At 32.1% G+C, this 18,717-nt stretch overlaps 1 protein-coding gene and 1 pseudogene across 1 annotated transcript; both read right to left on the bottom strand.

Annotated features, from left to right (window-relative positions):
* Positions 1-212: 212 nt before the first annotated feature.
* Positions 213-13,251, bottom strand: LOC149546244 (putative 12-oxophytodienoate reductase 11 pseudogene; annotated as a pseudogene).
* A 1,154-nt stretch (positions 13,252-14,405) lies between these two features.
* Positions 14,406-18,491, bottom strand: LOC149546243 (monooxygenase 2-like). The gene is made up of 5 exons (XM_089794553.1): positions 18,409-18,491; positions 18,017-18,166; positions 17,685-17,901; positions 17,328-17,556; positions 14,406-15,087 (listed from the first exon to the last, which is right to left on the bottom strand). Exons 1-5 carry the CDS (start codon positions 18,489-18,491, stop codon positions 14,582-14,584), a joined length of 1,185 nt encoding a protein of 394 aa, XP_089650679.1. The 3' UTR covers positions 14,406-14,581.
* Positions 18,492-18,717: the final 226 nt, after the last annotated feature.

Genomic DNA, 18,717 nt, shown 5'->3' with positions numbered 1-18,717 from the left:
AATGGGGCTCTTGGATACATTCAAAAAATTGTCTACAAGCAAGGCAGTGCTCCGCCTAAGCCTCCAACATATGTGATGGTTGAGTTTGATGGTTATTCAGGACTACCATTCGAAGATCATAATCCAAAGATAATTCCAATACCACCAATACAGAAGAGTAGAACACTTCAACTACCATTGAGGTTGGCATGGGCATTGACTATTCACAAATCTTAGGGATTGACTCTTCCCAAAGCAACAATTGACATAGGACCAAGAGAAAGAGCAGGATTGACATTTGTGGCTGTTTCATGTGTAAAATCTCTCTAGTGTTTGAGAATAATGCCTCCTTTCACATATGATCGTTATGAGAAAATGAAAAAGGGTAGACAAATTTCCAAGCGCAAGGATGAAGAAAATAGACTTAAGCACCTTGAAGATAGTTGATGTGATATGTTATTCTTAAATGTTATGTCTATAGAAGTCTTTTTGGACACATTAGTATTTTGTTTGTAACACTTCCTACTATATTCCATGTTTTAAAAATGTCTCCATCATGCAATGATAAATGATAAAGAAAACTTTCTTCATTTTAATTTATTCTATTTTGAGGAACCCTATCTTGTTTTATGATATTTTATTTTTATAGATGTTAATTAATTGTACTGATCTATTAAGTATAGTTATATCTTAACTAATTGTACTAATGTTTTAAGTAATAATTGTACTGATTCATTCAGTAATATCAGTTTATGCTTATGAATTATATTTACTTTTGCCTTAATGTCTCTTAATATTTGATGACAATATTATGGATAATTGTTCTTTATTTAAACTATTAAATTAAAAGATTCATTATATAATTTCAAACAAAAAATAAATGAATATAATTTACTTATTCTAATTATCCTCAAATATTAATTTGATTTTGACTCATACTTTTAAAATTAGTGAAGTTAACTTTATTTCTATTCACTTTATTTGGTCTATATTTAAGTATAAGTGCTAATTTTTTTTATTTTGTTCTATATTTGATCATAACTTATAATGGTTTTATATATTTTTATATTGATATTTGCTTAAAATTTTGCAGCATATTATTTGAGCAATGGATTCCTCTATCGGAGAGTCAAATATCATTGTTACAAGTCCTACTGCTTCCGTCGCCTCAAGCAATTTCTTTGAGACTGATTTAGATAAATGTAAATGAATAATCCAACAATCGTGCTCACATATAATCAAAGCTTTGGAGAACACTGCATTGTCAATTCATACTGGTGATGAACTAGAAATCATGGAAATGGCAGATGTTGCCAAAGTTATGTGTGACACATCTGCAAAAATAGATGCATTTCTAGAAATGATGAAAGAAGTCTACCGTGATCATTTCTCTAATAAAGGTCGCAACACCATCCTTATCACTGAGGAATATGTGATGCAACTACATCATTATAAAGAAATGTTCTTTTTTTAGTTTCTTCTCATATTTCCTATACTTCATTTGAATACTTCTACTTGGGCTTATATTTCCTATTTCATCTATGTAAGTTTTATGCACAACAACATGAATAAGTTATTTTCACTATTCGAGTCATGGACACATATTTTTTTCATCTATGTGAGTTTTATGAACAACAAAATAAATAAATAAATTCCACTCTTCAAATGATGTTTAAATGTACACTTACAACATATGATCTTACATTTTATATGCATAATCATCAACACTAATAATATTTATAAAATTGATGTTGATATTGATATGTATATTATGTATAAAATTTATTCTCTCATTGATATGTTAGATGCCATATTATCTATGCGCAATCATCAAAACTAATAATAAAATGTATAAAAATATAAAATTCATATTGAACCTTTAAAAATTTAGCATTTTTATTAAGTTGTTCAAAATTAATTATTCAAATGCATTGTGTCAAATTTTAATTTTAATATTTATTAAGAATTAAAATTATTTATTCTAATAATTAAATAAAATTAATAAATGAAAATAATATTTTAAAAATAATAATAAAATAAACAAATATAATATACTTAAACAAATAACATTATTGTTAGTGAAATAGAATCGATTTCTATATTCTGTAACTTGTAATAGCACTAGATATTTATGTGTTTTCCAAGTTATTATATGAATGAATATATATGTGAAATATTTAGGCATGTCTCTTGAAGAGACATGTCTCTTTAACATATTAACTTACATTAGTTATAGTAATGACACAAGTAATATACCCTTAACATATTATTATAATGATTATATATATATATATATATATATATATATATCACTCTTAATATAAGTTAATTATCCCATATATAATATTTGTCATATATTATATATCTCATATATATAATATAATTTATCCAACAGAATTATAACATTAACACTCCCTCTTAATGAAGAAGGATAAAACACATAGATATTACACCTTAGGTAATGTTTCAAAAATAATACATATAGGAAATTTTTTATCAGAAGATTTCTAGAATATGATATCATGTAAGTATTGGCCTATTAGAATATCAACATTTGATATTCACCAATTACTATTTGATATCATATTTGGTAACATGAGCATTGGCCTATCAGAATATCAATCAAATGATATTCACCAAATACTCTGAGTAATGGCCTATCAGAACATCAACTAAATGATATCCACCAAGTACTCAATGTGGTAATGGCCTATCAAAATATCAAGGCAAGATATACACCAAGTACTAAAAATATATCTATACAAGCAACTTGTAGATAATCAAATTAATGATATCAACCGCCTAGTTGTTGATTTATAAGATAAAGCCTTTACATGAAACAATTTTGCAAAAATGAATCATGCTATAAGTTATTGTAAGGACGTCACTTTACAACAACTTCTCCTAATACAAGTGATAATCATTTAGAAGTCGTCACTTCTTCATGATGTACACAGGGGATAGGCTCATACATGTATGACATCAAAAGTTTGCATGAAGTCTCCATGAATACTGTCAAGTGGTGTTATCACAACATTCACCATAAAAACATATCAAAGAATAAGGTTTCTCCCTCTTAGTTTGATATCAACTTTTCTGACCTCTTAGCATAAGGTTCTCTCCGATGAAGTATCAGACTTCCTCTGAATCTATTATCATCCTTCTAATCTCTTGGTAGAAAGTCATGTCATGCTTCCTTAGGTCAATGGTTATCCTGATAGCATAAGGCCTTCAAGCCTACATACATGTGACTTTATCATGTGACTGATAGTCCTTTAGCTGTTATAGTTTCTGACTAGTGGAGAATCCATCAATCAAGGTCTACTCCTTCTGAACCAAGATCATCAAAAGTTTGATTTAAGCAATTTTTATTTTTTGCTCCCTCTCTTTCTCCAAGGTTGCCTCTAATGAACTGTTAGACTCCCTCTTATAATTTCAATCATCAAGAATATTTTCTTCAAGAAACTCACATTATCCAACCTAATCATCAGATGATTCGTGAATCCTAGATCACAGCTTCTTTGGAGCTACTATCATAAGATTGAGTCTGTACAATATTTGGTAACATGCTTAATGTACCAATCTTCTTTTCCTGCAAGAACATCCTCAGAGACAAAGGAAAAGATCAAGGCAAATAGCTCTGTATAGTAATTATAGAAATACAAAATAAGAGAGAGACTGCAATGAGTAGATACATGCAATACCCGAGGATAATAAATACTTATTTACAATAATAATATAAGTTGCTCCAATGAAGGTCCATATGCATCAAATCAGGAAATGCCTCCATGTAAGAATTTGTCAAACAATTTGAGTAGGTCTTTTCTGCTCTAATATAAGGATGGTTTGAATGGGAATAGAACATTGGTTATCATTCCCCCTTACAATGTTAGATTCCCATCTTATATTATTGAACATATTTTGCATCTCATCATATATGATAGACTTCATCTCTGACATCATTGGTAATAGAAGACTAGAACATACCACAAGTATATAATCCTCTATGATCACTCACCTTTGCCTATTTTGTTCTCAGACTTCATAATCCTTATCAAGAACTTCTCAATCAACAGCGATCATACGAGCACCAGTCAGAACTGGGTCTAGGGCATCCCTACTATTCGCCAAGGCTAGGCAACCCCTTCCATTGGCATAGGCCTATAGATTCAATAACTTCCTATTCCTCTACATGGGAGATAGAATTGCACCAACCATAAAAGTGAACAAAATATAAAGAAGATCATTTTGGATCAACTTTTCTTGATCATGGGTGTACTCTTGAAGACATAGTAGATGTTGCTACACTGGAGCTCATGAAGGACATGGATCCAAGCCTCTCCCATGCTTAGGAAGAAACTCATGTGATACAGATCAACTTCCTTTGTAGCTTTAATAACTTATTGCTCAAGTTTTTTGTCTTGTTGATTATGTATCTATTGTCTCAATTCTTCTTCACCATGCTTGCTACCCTAATTATCATTCTCTCCAATAAAATTTGTATTTATCACAAATTTAAAGCCTTCAATTTAATATGAAAATGCAACTGCCCATGAGATTCTTATAATAAATAAATCACTTCCTTGGTGCCTAAGAAATTTTATTCATGTAGTCTTTGGCTATGAATATGTTAATATTTTTTTCCATCACCCTATCTAGCAATGGCTCAAGTTTTTAACTCTTAACCGCGTCAATGTTTAACAATGATTATGCCCCTCTATTTGGTCAAATCGTAGTAAGTGGTAAAGAAATTTACTTCATCAATGGGATCTCCACTTCAAATTTGGCATTCGCACAAGAAGTGTATCTTGATTTCACACTTGGCAGTAAGTGAGATGAGGCCCAACCCAAGCACGATGAACTCTTCATTGAGCATTGATTAATTATTCTAGATTTCCACAAGATCTATGGAGATCATTGACACCTCTTTGATTATCTCTCATCGTAGGGTATTCATGATGCTGAGTCTGTTGGATATCTTTGAGTCTTCAATGATATTATTGGTGATTTTGACTTCATCGATCTTTATTATCAATGATTAAGAAATACATCTCCACATCATTTTGATTATGTGATGTGCATATTTAAAGGATGAAAGACAATATTTATCTTTGCAACATATTATACCAATGTCGCATAGTCATATATTTATATAGTTTGAGTGAGACTTGATTGTCATTCAAGATTAGCATCAAACATGAGAACAATATATATTTAATAATTTGTTTGACAACATTATCCTCATTTAGACTCAAGCACTCAGCCATTATCAACATTTGGAAATGTATTCAAATATAACTAAATCAATCTAAAGTATATCTTTGGATCAGAAAAAAAATTCATATACTTTTGTGAGAACCACTGTACTGTATTGCTCGCCTTAGATGGCAATGAGGGAGGCTCATCTGGTCTGCCAATTTAGAACCAGAACTATGAGTTCTTTCAATAAATATGAAATGCCTCCTTCTAAATGCATCTACATATTCTTGTTATGCTTGGTCAGCACGCAAACTATGGCAGATTCTGACATGTGCCCTCAATTCTTACAAACACTTCTTTTAATTTGTCCTTAGTTAATGTTGCTCCTTGGTAGCATTATATAAATACACATGTTATTTTTGGGGTCAGGATTTCATGGTAGTCACAGATTGTCTAGGTGGAATCATTACATGAGACATCCCTATTGTCCATCGATGCCCAAGTATTTCTACATTATTTCCACTTTTATACCTTGCTCTGTACGCAATGTGACCATCTTTATTGCACTTGTCTACATTTGGGATCGAATTCCATGTACTTCCCTCCTCACATAATGTTTTCCAAATTTCTACAACAATATATTTGTTTGGGTTTGACCCCGTGTCTGTTGTATGATTGAGTATGTCTCACGAACACTGATATGACAATCCACTGTTGAAATTTGGGGCACAACTTGAGAGAATAAAGACCATGAAAGTATTATATGGTGACAATGAAAATTCAGCCAACCTACATCACATTATACATTATACTCAAGACTGTCGATCACCTTCACATATACTTGGACATTGGATATTGTTTTTTTTTTTTTTTTTTTTTTTTTCTAGATATTGCACAACTCTCAACCATGGCTGCCTCCACCTAGTTCACAGTGACAAGAGTATTTTCTCTCACAACAAAACTAATTCATATATGCAGTTGTTGCATGGATATAAGATCACAATTTCCTTTCATTTAGATTTTCAGTTATTCGAACCTGCTCTGATACCATGTTAGTGAAATAAGATCGATTACTATATTCTGTAACTTGTAATAGCACTTGTAGATATTTATGTGTTTTCCAAGTTACTATATGAATGAATATATTCTTAATATAAGTTAATTATCCCATATATAATATTTGTCATATATTATATATCTCATATATATAATATAATTTATCCGACAGAATTATAACATTAACAATTATTAATTGTGCTTATTAATTGTGCACTGTGTCTACTACTAGCTTATATATATTTTTATATATATAAAAAAGCCGAGAGTTATCCTTCTTGAGGCACCTATTTTCATAAATTCCCTTGGTGCAATAGGCGCCTCGAGAAGGATAACTCTTGGCTTTTATATATATATAAAAATATATATAAGCTAGTTTAATCTTTGTACTAACCATGTCAAACTATTTCAAACATGTATATGTAGCATCTCTCTCTCTCTCTCTCTCTCTCTCTCTCTCTCTCTCTCTAACACATACAGATATATAATGACAATTATGATTATACAAAAGTGTTATCATGGCATTAGAATCTTTAATAAACATGAAATTTGATTTAATTAACTAAATTTACTTCATATATAAAGACAACTTTATTTAATCTTTATACTAACTATTTCAAACATGTATATGTGGCCTGTATATACATCAAACATGAATACTCGGAAGAAGATAAAATGACATTTTTACAATAAATTAAAATATAGCCTATAAGATTGACAACTTCAATTGAATTCTTTAATTATATTCATTTATTTTTACACATCATCTAAAAATTACATCTAGTATAAGATAATCTTTATTTAATATTCTCTCATTATTAACTTTTAAAACATTCTAAACAAATAGATTTAAATTCTAATTATTTAATCAAACATTATTTAAATAAATTTTCTTTATTTCCCTTTTTAATCACTAAAAAAATATTAAATAAATAGATTATATCGATTGACCCACGATTCTTTCAATAACAGTAATTGCACTATTAACTTTTCTATGACCAAAACTAAACTAGCTATATATACCTCTATATATATTACGCCGAGATTAATCGCTCTCGAGGCGCCTATTTTTATTTAATCCCAAAGTTATTTTAATCAAAGTTGGGATTAATGAAAATAAAAATAGGCGCCTCGAGAACGATTAATCTCGGCGTAATATATATAGAGGTATATATAGCTAGTGGCAGTCGCGGCGCAATAGGAAAAATATTTACTTTTTATTTTTTATTTTGATAAGGTTACTATAAAATTGTTAATTAATTTTTAATTAGAGTTGTATGAAGTTAGTATAAAATTATGCTTCAAAATATTTTTAAAAATTTAATATAAGGAGTTTAATATAGATTAAAAATATATTTTTTATTTTTGGGATATTGTAATGTAAAATGTTATAGTCATACATAGATATATGGTTAGGGACAAAGTTACCATTATAGTTAATGTTAACCTTAGGGATAGAATTAGGGTTAGGGTTAGCATTAGAGTTAGGGTTGGAGTTAGGGTTAGGGTTTGAGCTATGGTTAAGGTTAGGGATAGAGTTATGGTTATGGTTATTGCTAGAGTTATGGTTATGGTTTAGATTAGAGTTATGTTTATGCTTAAGGTTAGGGTTAATGTTATGGTCATGGTTAAGGTTAGGGTTAGAGTTATGGTTATGATTAGGGTTAGTGTTAGGGTTATAGTAAGGCTAACGTTAGGGTTAGGGTTAAGGTTTGAGTCAAGGTTAAGGTTAGAGTTTAAAGGGTTAGGGTTTGAGTTAGGATCAAAATTAAGGTTAGGGTTAAGGTTAGAGTCCAATTATGGTAGAGTCAAATCCAAAGTTAGAGTTATGCTCATGGTTAAGGCTAGGGTTAGACTTATGCTTATAGTTAGGGTTAGGGATAGGGTTAGAATCCAATTATGGTAGAGTTAGAATTAGGGTTAGAGTTAGGCGTAGAGTTATGCTTATGGTTAATGTTAGGTTTAGAGTAATGCTCATGGTTAAGGTTAGGGTTAGAGTCATCATTATGGTTATGGTTAGGGTTATAGTGGGGATAGGGTTAGGGATAGGGTTTGAGTCAAATATATCTTTTAATTTAATATAAGGAATTTAATTTAGATTAAAAAAAAAAAATTTGGGATATTGTAATGTAAAATGTTATAGTCATACGTAGATATATGGTTAGGGACAAAGTTAACATTACAGTTAATGTTAACCTTAGGGATAGAATTAGGGTTAGGGTTAGCATTAGGGTTAGGGTTGGAGTTAGGGTTAGGGTTTGAGCTATGGTTAAGGTCAAGGATAGAATTATGGTTATGGTTATCATTAGAGTTATGGTTAAGGTTCATATTAGAGTTATGTTTATGGTTAAGGTTAGGGTTAGAGTTATGGCCATGGTTAAGGTTAGGGTTAGAGTTATGGTTATGGTTATGATTAGGGTTAGGGTTATAGTAAGGCCAGGGTTAGGGTTAGGGTTAGGGTTTGAATCAAGGTTAAGGTTAGAGTTAGGGTTAGGGTTTGAGTTAGGATCAAAATTAAGGTTAGGGTTAGGGTTAGTGTCCAATTATGGTAGAGTCAGATCTAGAGTTAGAGTTATGCTCATGGTTAAGGCTAGGGTTATGCTTATGGTTAAGGCTAGAGTTAGAGGAAGGGTTATATTTAGAAGTTTTCTTATGGTCATAGTTATATTTAGGAGGGGAGTAAGGGTTGGGATTTTAGATTATATTTATTATTATATAAGGTGCCCTATATAATAATATGTATATTCCCACGCTCATGGATAAGGTTAGGGAAAGAAGTAGGACCATGGTTATTAGTGTTACATTTAGAATTTCATTTAGGAGGGCATTGTGTGCTATTTTTTCCCCCTATTCAACCCATCACTGATGTCTGATCTGAGAGACCTTAAATGGGATAGGTTCTTTGCAGAGGGTTAACATCGCTAAATTTGGCGGCTAACATTTTGTGTTGGCTCGATTTCTTCATTGACCACGCTGGATCATTTTTTCTTGGTTGGGTTGATTCATGCTGCGAGATTCGATAACTCTTATTTCTTCGCGAGCTATCTTCCCATCTTCCCAAAAGTGCAAGATGTTGCCATGCATTCCCATTCTAACTTTTCTTTATACTCTAGTGTCTTCGAAACACTCTAAAGCCTAGAATTGCACAAGATGCTGTCATGCATCTCTATTCTGATGCATCGTCATGCTACATTGTTTCTTCAATTCTCTGAAGCCCAAAATTGCATCATGCTACCATGCATTGCCTTTCCAACATTTCCTCACTCCACAATGCTTTCATGAGTCTTTGAGACCCAAAATTGTGCCACATGGAGGGGGTTCACACCTTTTGTGCTATCTTCTTCGTTTGTTGGGAGGAATCTCTTCACTACATCTTAGTCATCCATTGGAAATAAAGCCAATCTTGATCGACGAATGTGACTTAATCCTTCATTGGGAGGAGTTTCCTTGTTGCATCTCAGTCATCATTTTTGAGGGGAGAATCTACATCGACGGTTGCGATTTAATCCTTCATTGGTGAGGATTCACGATGCATCTATGCCATCTATTTCGAGAGGAAGACCTTCATCGATGACCATCATTCATTTTTGGGGAAACCAAATTCCCCCTTGGGATCAACCTTGCATTTTTTGTGGGAGGTTAAGACATCATGTTATCTCTTTTCATAGTTTTTTGCCAGCAACATGAATGTCTTTCCTCTTCTTTCCATGAGTCTCCATTCTAGCGCCTCCTTACGCTGCATTGTTTCTGCAATGCTCTAAAGCCCAAAATTGCATCATGCTACTACATGTCACCTTTCTGACATTTCCTCACTCTATATTGCTTTCGCGAGGCTCCAAGACCCAGAATTGTGCCATGTAGTGGGGGTCCCCACCTTTCGTGCTATGGCTACAATTTAGATTTTAGGGTTATGGTTAGAATCAAGGTCAATTCTAGAGTTTATAGAATATTTAGAGTTAAGATTAGGGATTAAATATACATGAGGGTTAGCATTGGGTTGTATGATAATTAAAGTTAGGATTATAGTTAGATATATCATTTAGATTAGGTTTTAGTCAGGGTTTAATTAGACTTAAGATTAGGGTGAGGATCAAGGTGAAGTCTATATTAGGGTTCATATCATGGTAGGATTGAAACTAATGTTAGGGTTAACATTGAAATTATGATTAGGGGTAAGGTGAAGATTTATATTTGGTCATGATTGTGGTTTGTGCTAGGATTAGGGTCTAAGCTATTATTAATTTTATGATTGTACCTTTAGGGTTAGGGTTTTGTTTAAGTTTATGATTATGGTTACAACTATGGCTTATGGTTCAAGTTTAAAGTTGGGAATGTGATTAGGATCAGGGATTAGTAAATTTTTTAAGAGTTCGGTTATAGGTTTACACCATGGTTAGGACCTTGGGACTAGATTTAGAGTTTAATATCATGGTTATCCATATAGGTAGGCTTAGGATTTTGATCAATATTTTGGAGTTTGTTTTTACATTATGGTTAAGGGTTAGATTTTAGGGTTAGGACTATAACCAATATTAGTGTGTAGGTTTTTGGTTTAGATTATGGTTTGGACTAAGATTTTCGTTATGATTAGAGTTTAGAATATCAATAGGGATATGTTTTAGTGCTATAATTATAGTTTAATGTTGGATTATAGTTATATTGTACATCATTGTTGGGGCTAGGGCTAAGGTAGGGGTTGTTGTTAGGGTTAACTAAGGATGACAATTAGGATGGTTTATCTTTTCAAGTAGAAAAAAAAAACTCATATTGATTCAAAAACAAAGAAATTATACTTCGAAAATATTTTTCTATGTCATAATAGATTCATTTATTTTAATTATTGTATTAGTTAATTAGTTGTTTGATGTTTCAAAGTAAACATGGCTTATTTTATTTAAATTTAAATAATATTATTGTTTTGAATTGAATTTAGCTTAATTGTTAATGATCATATTTATATTTCTAATATTAACTCCAATTTGATCAAAGACGAAATATATTTTTGTTATTTTTGTAAACGAACTTGCTTAACACTTCCCTATTTCAAAGTTAATAAAATATCATTTCTATTGTCTTAGATTTGAGAGTAAGTATATTAAATAAGTAATAATAAATGAACATTATGATTAATATATTTCTAAAATAAAAATATATTACTTAAAAACTTGTTTACTTTAAATGAATAAAGTACTCATTTACTTGTAAATTTTAAAAATAGAAATTAATCTACTTATATATAAAATATTTATTCTTTTTCCTATTTGCATACAAATTAATTAAAATCTAAACTTTAAACTACATAAATATTTTTAAAATATATATCCATCAATAAATAGTTTAGAATAAAGTCAAATCTAAAAATTAGACACATATAGAATCTTTTTAATTTCTATATACATGTTTTTCTAATTTATTTCTACAAACATGCAACTGATATTTCTATTATCCATTTTTTTCCATTTAAAAAAAATCTAGATGTAAATAGAATTTTTTTAGATGCATGCAATCTTTCTAATTTTTTCTACATACATATATTAACATTTCTATTTTATATTTTGTTTTTACATTATGGTTATTTCAATCAAAATATGTAGATGTAAATAGAATTCTTTTCAAAAAAAATTATTTAAATTTAAATAATATTATTGTTTTGAACTGAATTTAGCTTAATTGTTAATGATCATATTTATATTTCTAATATTAACTCCAATTTGATCAAAGACCAAATATATTTTTGGTATTTTTGTAAACGAACTTGCTTAACACTTCCCTATTTCAAAGTTAATAAAATATCATTTCTATTGTCTTAGATTTGAGAGTAAGTATATTAAATAAGTAATAATAAATGAACATTATGATTAATATATTTCTAAAATAAAAATATATTACTTAAAAACTTGTTTACTTTAAATGAATAAAGTACTCATTTACTTGTAAATTTTAAAAATAGAAATTAATCTACATATATATAAAATATTTATTCTTTTTCCTATTTGCATACAAATTAATTAAAATCTAAACTTTAAACTACATAAATATTTTTAAAATATATTTCCATCAATAATTAGTTTAGAATAAAGTAAAATCTAAAAATTAGACACATATAGAATCTTTTTAATTTCTAGATACATGTTTTTCTAATTTATTTCTACAAACATGCAACTGATATTTCTATTATCCATTTTTTTCCATTCTAAAAAAATCTAGATGTAAATAGAATTTTTTTAGATGCATGCAATCTTTCTAATTTTTTCTACATACATATATTAACATTTCTATTTTATATTTTGTTTTTACATTATGGTTATTTCAATCAAAATATCTAGATGTAAATAGAATTCTTTTCAAAAAATCTAGATGTATATAGAATTCTTTTAATTTTTTACATACATAAAATCTTTCTAATTTTTTTCTACATACATAAAAGAATAATTTCTATTTTCTATTTTTTATTTTCTATTTTAAAAAAAAAGCTATCATAAAGATTGATAAAAAAATTGATTGCATATGTATTCTTTATTTTGTGCACTAAATGCACAAAATAAACTTTATAGATTAAAACTTCCCGTGTTGGGTATGAGAATATACAATAGAAATATCAGTTACCAAGAATAGTCGGCCATAAGCAATCAAATCTGCCTTGCCACTGGAAATAGCTTCGTTACCATCATCCCGATCATAACCCCCTGTAGCCAAAAATGTTCCCTTGAATGCTGTTCTTATGGGAATCAGGCTCTTTTCACTCGCTATTGTCGTCTGCGAATTATCAATCTTGGGCTCAAAGAAATGAGCGTACAATATCTTATATTTATTCAGAGCCTCCGCCATGTGAAGTCCCAGTGCCTCTGAATTTGAGTCATACGCTTCTGCATGATCCGAAAATGAAAAAAACCGAATTCCCACATGCTCTGCTCCGATTTCCTCCACCACTGCTTCCACAACTTCAAGTGCAAATCTGCAACGATTCTTCAATGTTTCGCCATAGCCATCTGTTCGATCATTCACGCTGTCCTTCATGACTGGTCCACAAGGTACCCATGCGCCCCATGGATCTCAACACCATCAAACCCTGTTCGTAAAAGGACTGATTATGTCAACAAAAGGAACATTCTCTTCTTCAAACCAAGATAGATCAGAATAAAAAAACATACCTACATCTATTGCATTCCTGGCAGCATTTCAAAAATCAGCAACTATATTGGGAATTTCCTCTGTTTTCAGAGGCCGGGGAGGAAAGAAATCTGCCACATCCTTTCGGTTCGGAAGAGGGATCTTTCCAGAGATTGGTTTGCTTGTGGAGGAAACTGGAGATTGGCCATTAGGCTGATAATCTGCATTCCAATGCACCCATTAAATACACAATACACTGTTTGTTGTGGAGGAGAGCCAACCAAATTGAAATTAATTAAAATTGAAATCTAAATCAAAGTAGAATATTATAACTAATTTTGAATTTCAATTTACATCTACATCTAAATCTAAATGAAAATGTAAATAAAAAATAGAAATCTCACCTGCAAAAATGTTACTCCAAAACTTCAATTTACTCCTATTCAAAAACTCCAATCTAATCCTCCAATAACCTCCACCTCTTTCTTCCTGCAAAAACATAAAATGAAAATGAAATAAGGAGCCTTGGTTTTATAACTTCTGAGAGGCTCCTCATATCCCCCAACAGATGTCTCTTCACATTCCACGAATTTGTTTCAAATTCCCCCACTCCCCGCAAAAAATAAGCATGAATGTGCATGCAAAATTATATTTAACAAAAAAAAAAATCATATTGAGATTATTTTGCCCCTATTTTTTCGGGCCCTATTTTTTCGGGTCCTACTTTTTCGGGCCTATTATTTCGGCCTCCATTTGGCTTCCTATTATTTCGGCCAACTATTATTTCGGAAATTCTTTTTTAATATTTAATTTGGAAGTTTGTAACTGCTCCCAATTCTTTTTTATTGACAAAGAATCTTGGCATATTCCCATGCTGGGCATTTGTGCTGCCATTGTATAGAACGCCTCTCGACATAAAAATCTGAATACAATTTGGTCAAACTACTGTAAGATATATTTGTACTTCCCAAAAACTGAGTATTAAACATTGACATAAATCCATTTTAAAATATCAAAAATCAAATTTGGATTTAATAATTCATAAAATCAGAAGTCATCTATTAAACAAACTAATAAAATAATAATAATAAATATTAATGAAATTACAATTCAGTAAAATACTATTTTACAAAAAAAATTTAAAAAAGCTTACAACTCTTTCTAAGAATTGAAACCTGCTATACCCAAAAGAAGTGAAACGATCTTCAACTATCCCAAACAGATTCCAAGAAACATTTTACAGGGTTCCAGAGTCATACTCTGCATAGCGAAGCATCTTGGGCGAAATTGTATTGAACACAAGCTTATCCCGAATAAGCTTTGGCAACCACCAACTTCCGCTCTGCAAAACCCCCGAAGCGCTAGATCCCACCCCAATTCCAAAAGCCCTCACTTTTCTCTTCGCCACATATTTCTTCAACGCCATCTCAATTTCAGCCGGCTTCTCTAAATCTACTTGTGCCAGTAACCTCCCCAAAGTGATGGAGTCCTCCAGAGCCAATGCCCCGCCCTGCCCCAATTCGGGAGTCATCGGATGCATTGCATCTCCCACCACGGTCACATTGCCTCTCTGTGCTTTACCTGCTGTAAATGGCCATAGATACCGGTGCTTAAGAATTGCTAGGCTTAAACTGCTAGAAACCGATCTTTTTGTCACCTCCATTATTTCTCTATTTCCAAAATCTTTAGCTAAATGTAGCGCTTCTTCTCGAAGAACTGCTGCATTGTATGATATTACTACATCTGCAGTAGGAAACAGGAATTGAGTTGGAATTGTTTATCAGCTTGATTACAAATTTGCTGTCATTGAGATGACAAAAGTTTCCACGACGGCCCAGCAAGCAGAATGCACAGATTTTGTATCCCTGCCCCTCGTAGACATTACTTCAAAGTTTAAGATCGTATTCTCTGGGTTCGTTTGGTTCCTGGAAAATGACAGGAATTGGTTTTTTCAAAATCTAGATTTGAAAATTTGTGCGTTTGTTTCAAAATTTGCAAAATGGAATTAGCATACATGACTTTTAATTTTGCATCAAAACCAGGTTTTCCAACTTCCTCAAAAAGTAGGAATTGAAAATCAAAACCTAGTTTTGTTTTTTAAGGAGTGTAAAAACAATAGATTGGACTACTTTTTGAAATTTGCCTTCAACTCCAAGCTTACGCATAAAACTGTGTCTTCACACGCAAATTCCGAGTGAAACAAACAGTTTCAATAAAATCCCAAAAATCGGAATAAAGATATACAAAACCTTGATTTGGCTAAACCAAGGTTTGTAGAAATCTGGGTTTTTTTAATTCCACAAACCAAACGGACCTTAAGCTTGTCCTTAATTGGCATTAGTTTTCTCAAGTTGATAAGAGCTTTAAGCTTTTGGTTTATAATTGAGGTTTCATGGTAACGTCATCAAATATGATGTTACATCAGTATATTTTTTTGTCAGGGTGTCCAAAACAGTGTAGAAAGAAGGTGAGACAATACTTGTCATTTATTTTTTACTAGTGCTCTGACGTGTTACCACATAATTCATTATTTCTTAGAACTAGAGATACATTTCATTCGATTATGAGTAGTCATCATCAACAATAACAATTTTGAAGTTACAACTATTAGTACAATCAAATAAGTGGACTTTAGATCAGCATGCACTTCCCAGCCGTAAGCACATACTCAACTATTACGTTACCTGCTCTATAAACTTCTCTTACTGATGATGGACCATTGAATGCGATCCAAACATCAAAAATCAAAACATCCACAATATAAAACAAATGTTTTTGTCTTAGAGCTTATTATTATTTTAATCAACTAAATGTTACTATTCATAAGAATTCTCAACAATAGAGCCTAGAAATACATGCACCTATTTATGAATCCATGATGTTGTAATATAAAAGGCATTTATGTAGTAGTACATCAACACTTAAAAAAAGATCCTCCTAAGAGGCTTTCAGGAAGCTTCTATGCTAATAAGAGAGGGGGTTACGGGGCAGAGACTATGCAGCCACGGATTTCATTGATCATACGAAGGAAACACTTGGTTTTTTCTTTAAAAAATTTAATTTTATAACAAAAAAACGAAATTCATGATTGAATAACCACTACCAGAAGTATAGCCCATGTGTGATCTCTATCTTACAAAAAAGGTGTTAGTATGTAATCTGAAAGCTACAAGTTCCCTTACAAGTAGCAACTAAGAATAAATGTACCTATTTTTAGGTTTTCATTTAAAACAAAGGAAGCTTCTAGGGTTAAGAATGTAAAGCAAGACGCAGTCAGAGGTACAACAACTGTCTAGTACTAAATACAGATGTTGGCAATATGTAATTCCATGCTGCATTGCTTCCTGCACATTCGTATCTGTAATATTCGAAAGGTAAAAGGAGCATAATGATAAGAGGAAAATAGTAGGCTCCAAAACATAAAAGAAGACACAATTAAAGATTCAACAATCAAGTCGTCCTAAATGCAGGAGGAATTGTAAAATGCTATGCTTCCTACACATTACCTAACTGCAATCTTTGAAAGGTAAAAGGAGTGTAATGGTAAAAGGGAAATGCAAAGAGGTGCCTAATTGGACAATATACAACCCTGTAAAGAATGCACACAAGCTTCACTCTCAACATAAAAAGATGCAGCAAGAAACAAAGAAGACACATCATAGTTAGCAAACATCCCAAAATGTGAATATTCAGTCATTCACATGGAATGATTACGTGCTAAGTGGAATGAGAAAGTTATTTCTAAATAAAAGTTCCAAAACGAATCACTTGTTTTATTAAAAATGAAACTTGTCACTATGTTGAGGGAAACTACGTGGACCAATCTATAAGCAGCTGGATCAATTCTGCAGGAGGAACTTTTAAAACAGGCACTGAAATATTCAAAAATAATTTACAGAACCACCCCCAGCCTAAAATTATCTGAACAGTAATTTCCAAGTGTAAGGACCAGAGTACCACACACTATTAGCTTCAGTGTTTACATCGAGAAAGGCTCTTCCGAGTCAAGAACCAGAGAACGTCCCTTTCATTGCAGGGAGCAAAAGCGGCCCCAATTCCGTTTCCCCACATCTGAACAAATTTTGCCTGAAAACGGTGGCCCTCTGGAAATGTCCCCACTCCTAAAAACGAAGATCGACCAGCCAAAGTTGGAGATCCAAACCCTAACCACTTAGCCACTGTCGAATTAACTCCATCGCACCCTATAATAACCTGAAATTTGTAGTCATAAGCGAAACCCTGCTAAAATTTCTAAAAACCTCTGCTAAAATTTCTCCTCTCGAAACAAACAAAGCCCTCGATGAAAATCCTTCACCAAAAAGAAAAGGCGAAGAAGCTACCTTTGGCGAAATCTGACTTCCATCTTCGAGTTTTATGATGTTTGAATTGTCTTGTATTGTTTGAATTGCTGAGATTTTTGAGCCAAATCGAATTGTATCTGGTGTTAATGCTCGAGCCAGGGCTTCGAGAAGCTTCTTACGTTGCACGCAGCGCACTTCATGTTGTTGCGGTTCTATAGACTTGGTGAGGCCTCTGGCTGTAAAGATCGTGTCGATTCTTTACAGAAACACAGATTAATTTTTTTTAGAATGTTGTGATTGAACATAAACATAATAACAGGCATCTGGAATCCGGATCTAAATGTGCCCTAGCTTTTTAATATTGAAAATACCTCTGTATTCGGGTGTGATCCCCGCGAAGAGCATCTCCCACGCCCAGAGCATCAAGAGCTTTCCAGCCGTTGTCCCAAATAGTGATACACGCACCTGTCTCTCGCAATGAGCTTGCCTGTCCCACAACAGTAATGTTTTTCAATCCTAGTCTGCAACACCATTAACCATTAATGGACGGAAATGTTGTTTGTAATCCTACGATTCTGCTAGAAATCGTTTGTTTCGGTGCATTTCGAAATCAATCCTATTATTTATGGTGTCAGATTTTTGCATTTAGCAAGATTTAAATTCTTCTAGGATTTTGGCAAATAGACTAACCAAAACAGGGGAAAATTATTGAAATGTTTATCCTCCAACAAGATTTCATTTCATTTCAGATGAGAAATTATACCTATGGAGAGTAAGTGTAGTGGCTAATCCACCTATGCCGCCCCCTGCAATCAAAATTTTGCTGCCACTCTGCACACCTGCCATGCCAACAATTATAATCTCTAACTACGCAACCAAGTCTTTACTTGTGATTTGGGACTTCCTTTCGTTTAAACTTACTGCTATAAATGAATCCGACTCTGGTTTCTTCTTGCATTGAGAAGGAAAATAGATTTACTTATATACAAAGACTGGCAGCAGACGGTATTAATAATTCGATCTGATCCAAAGCAAATAGAAAAAACTCTCGGCAGACAATATCGATAATTCG

This window comes from Cupressus sempervirens, chromosome 7 (assembly GCF_028749045.1).
Source record: "Cupressus sempervirens isolate cs-2001-9-10 chromosome 7, ASM2874904v1, whole genome shotgun sequence".
NCBI lineage: Eukaryota > Viridiplantae > Streptophyta > Pinopsida > Cupressales > Cupressaceae > Cupressus > Cupressus sempervirens.
This window is presented reverse-complemented; position numbering and strand designations above follow the sequence as displayed.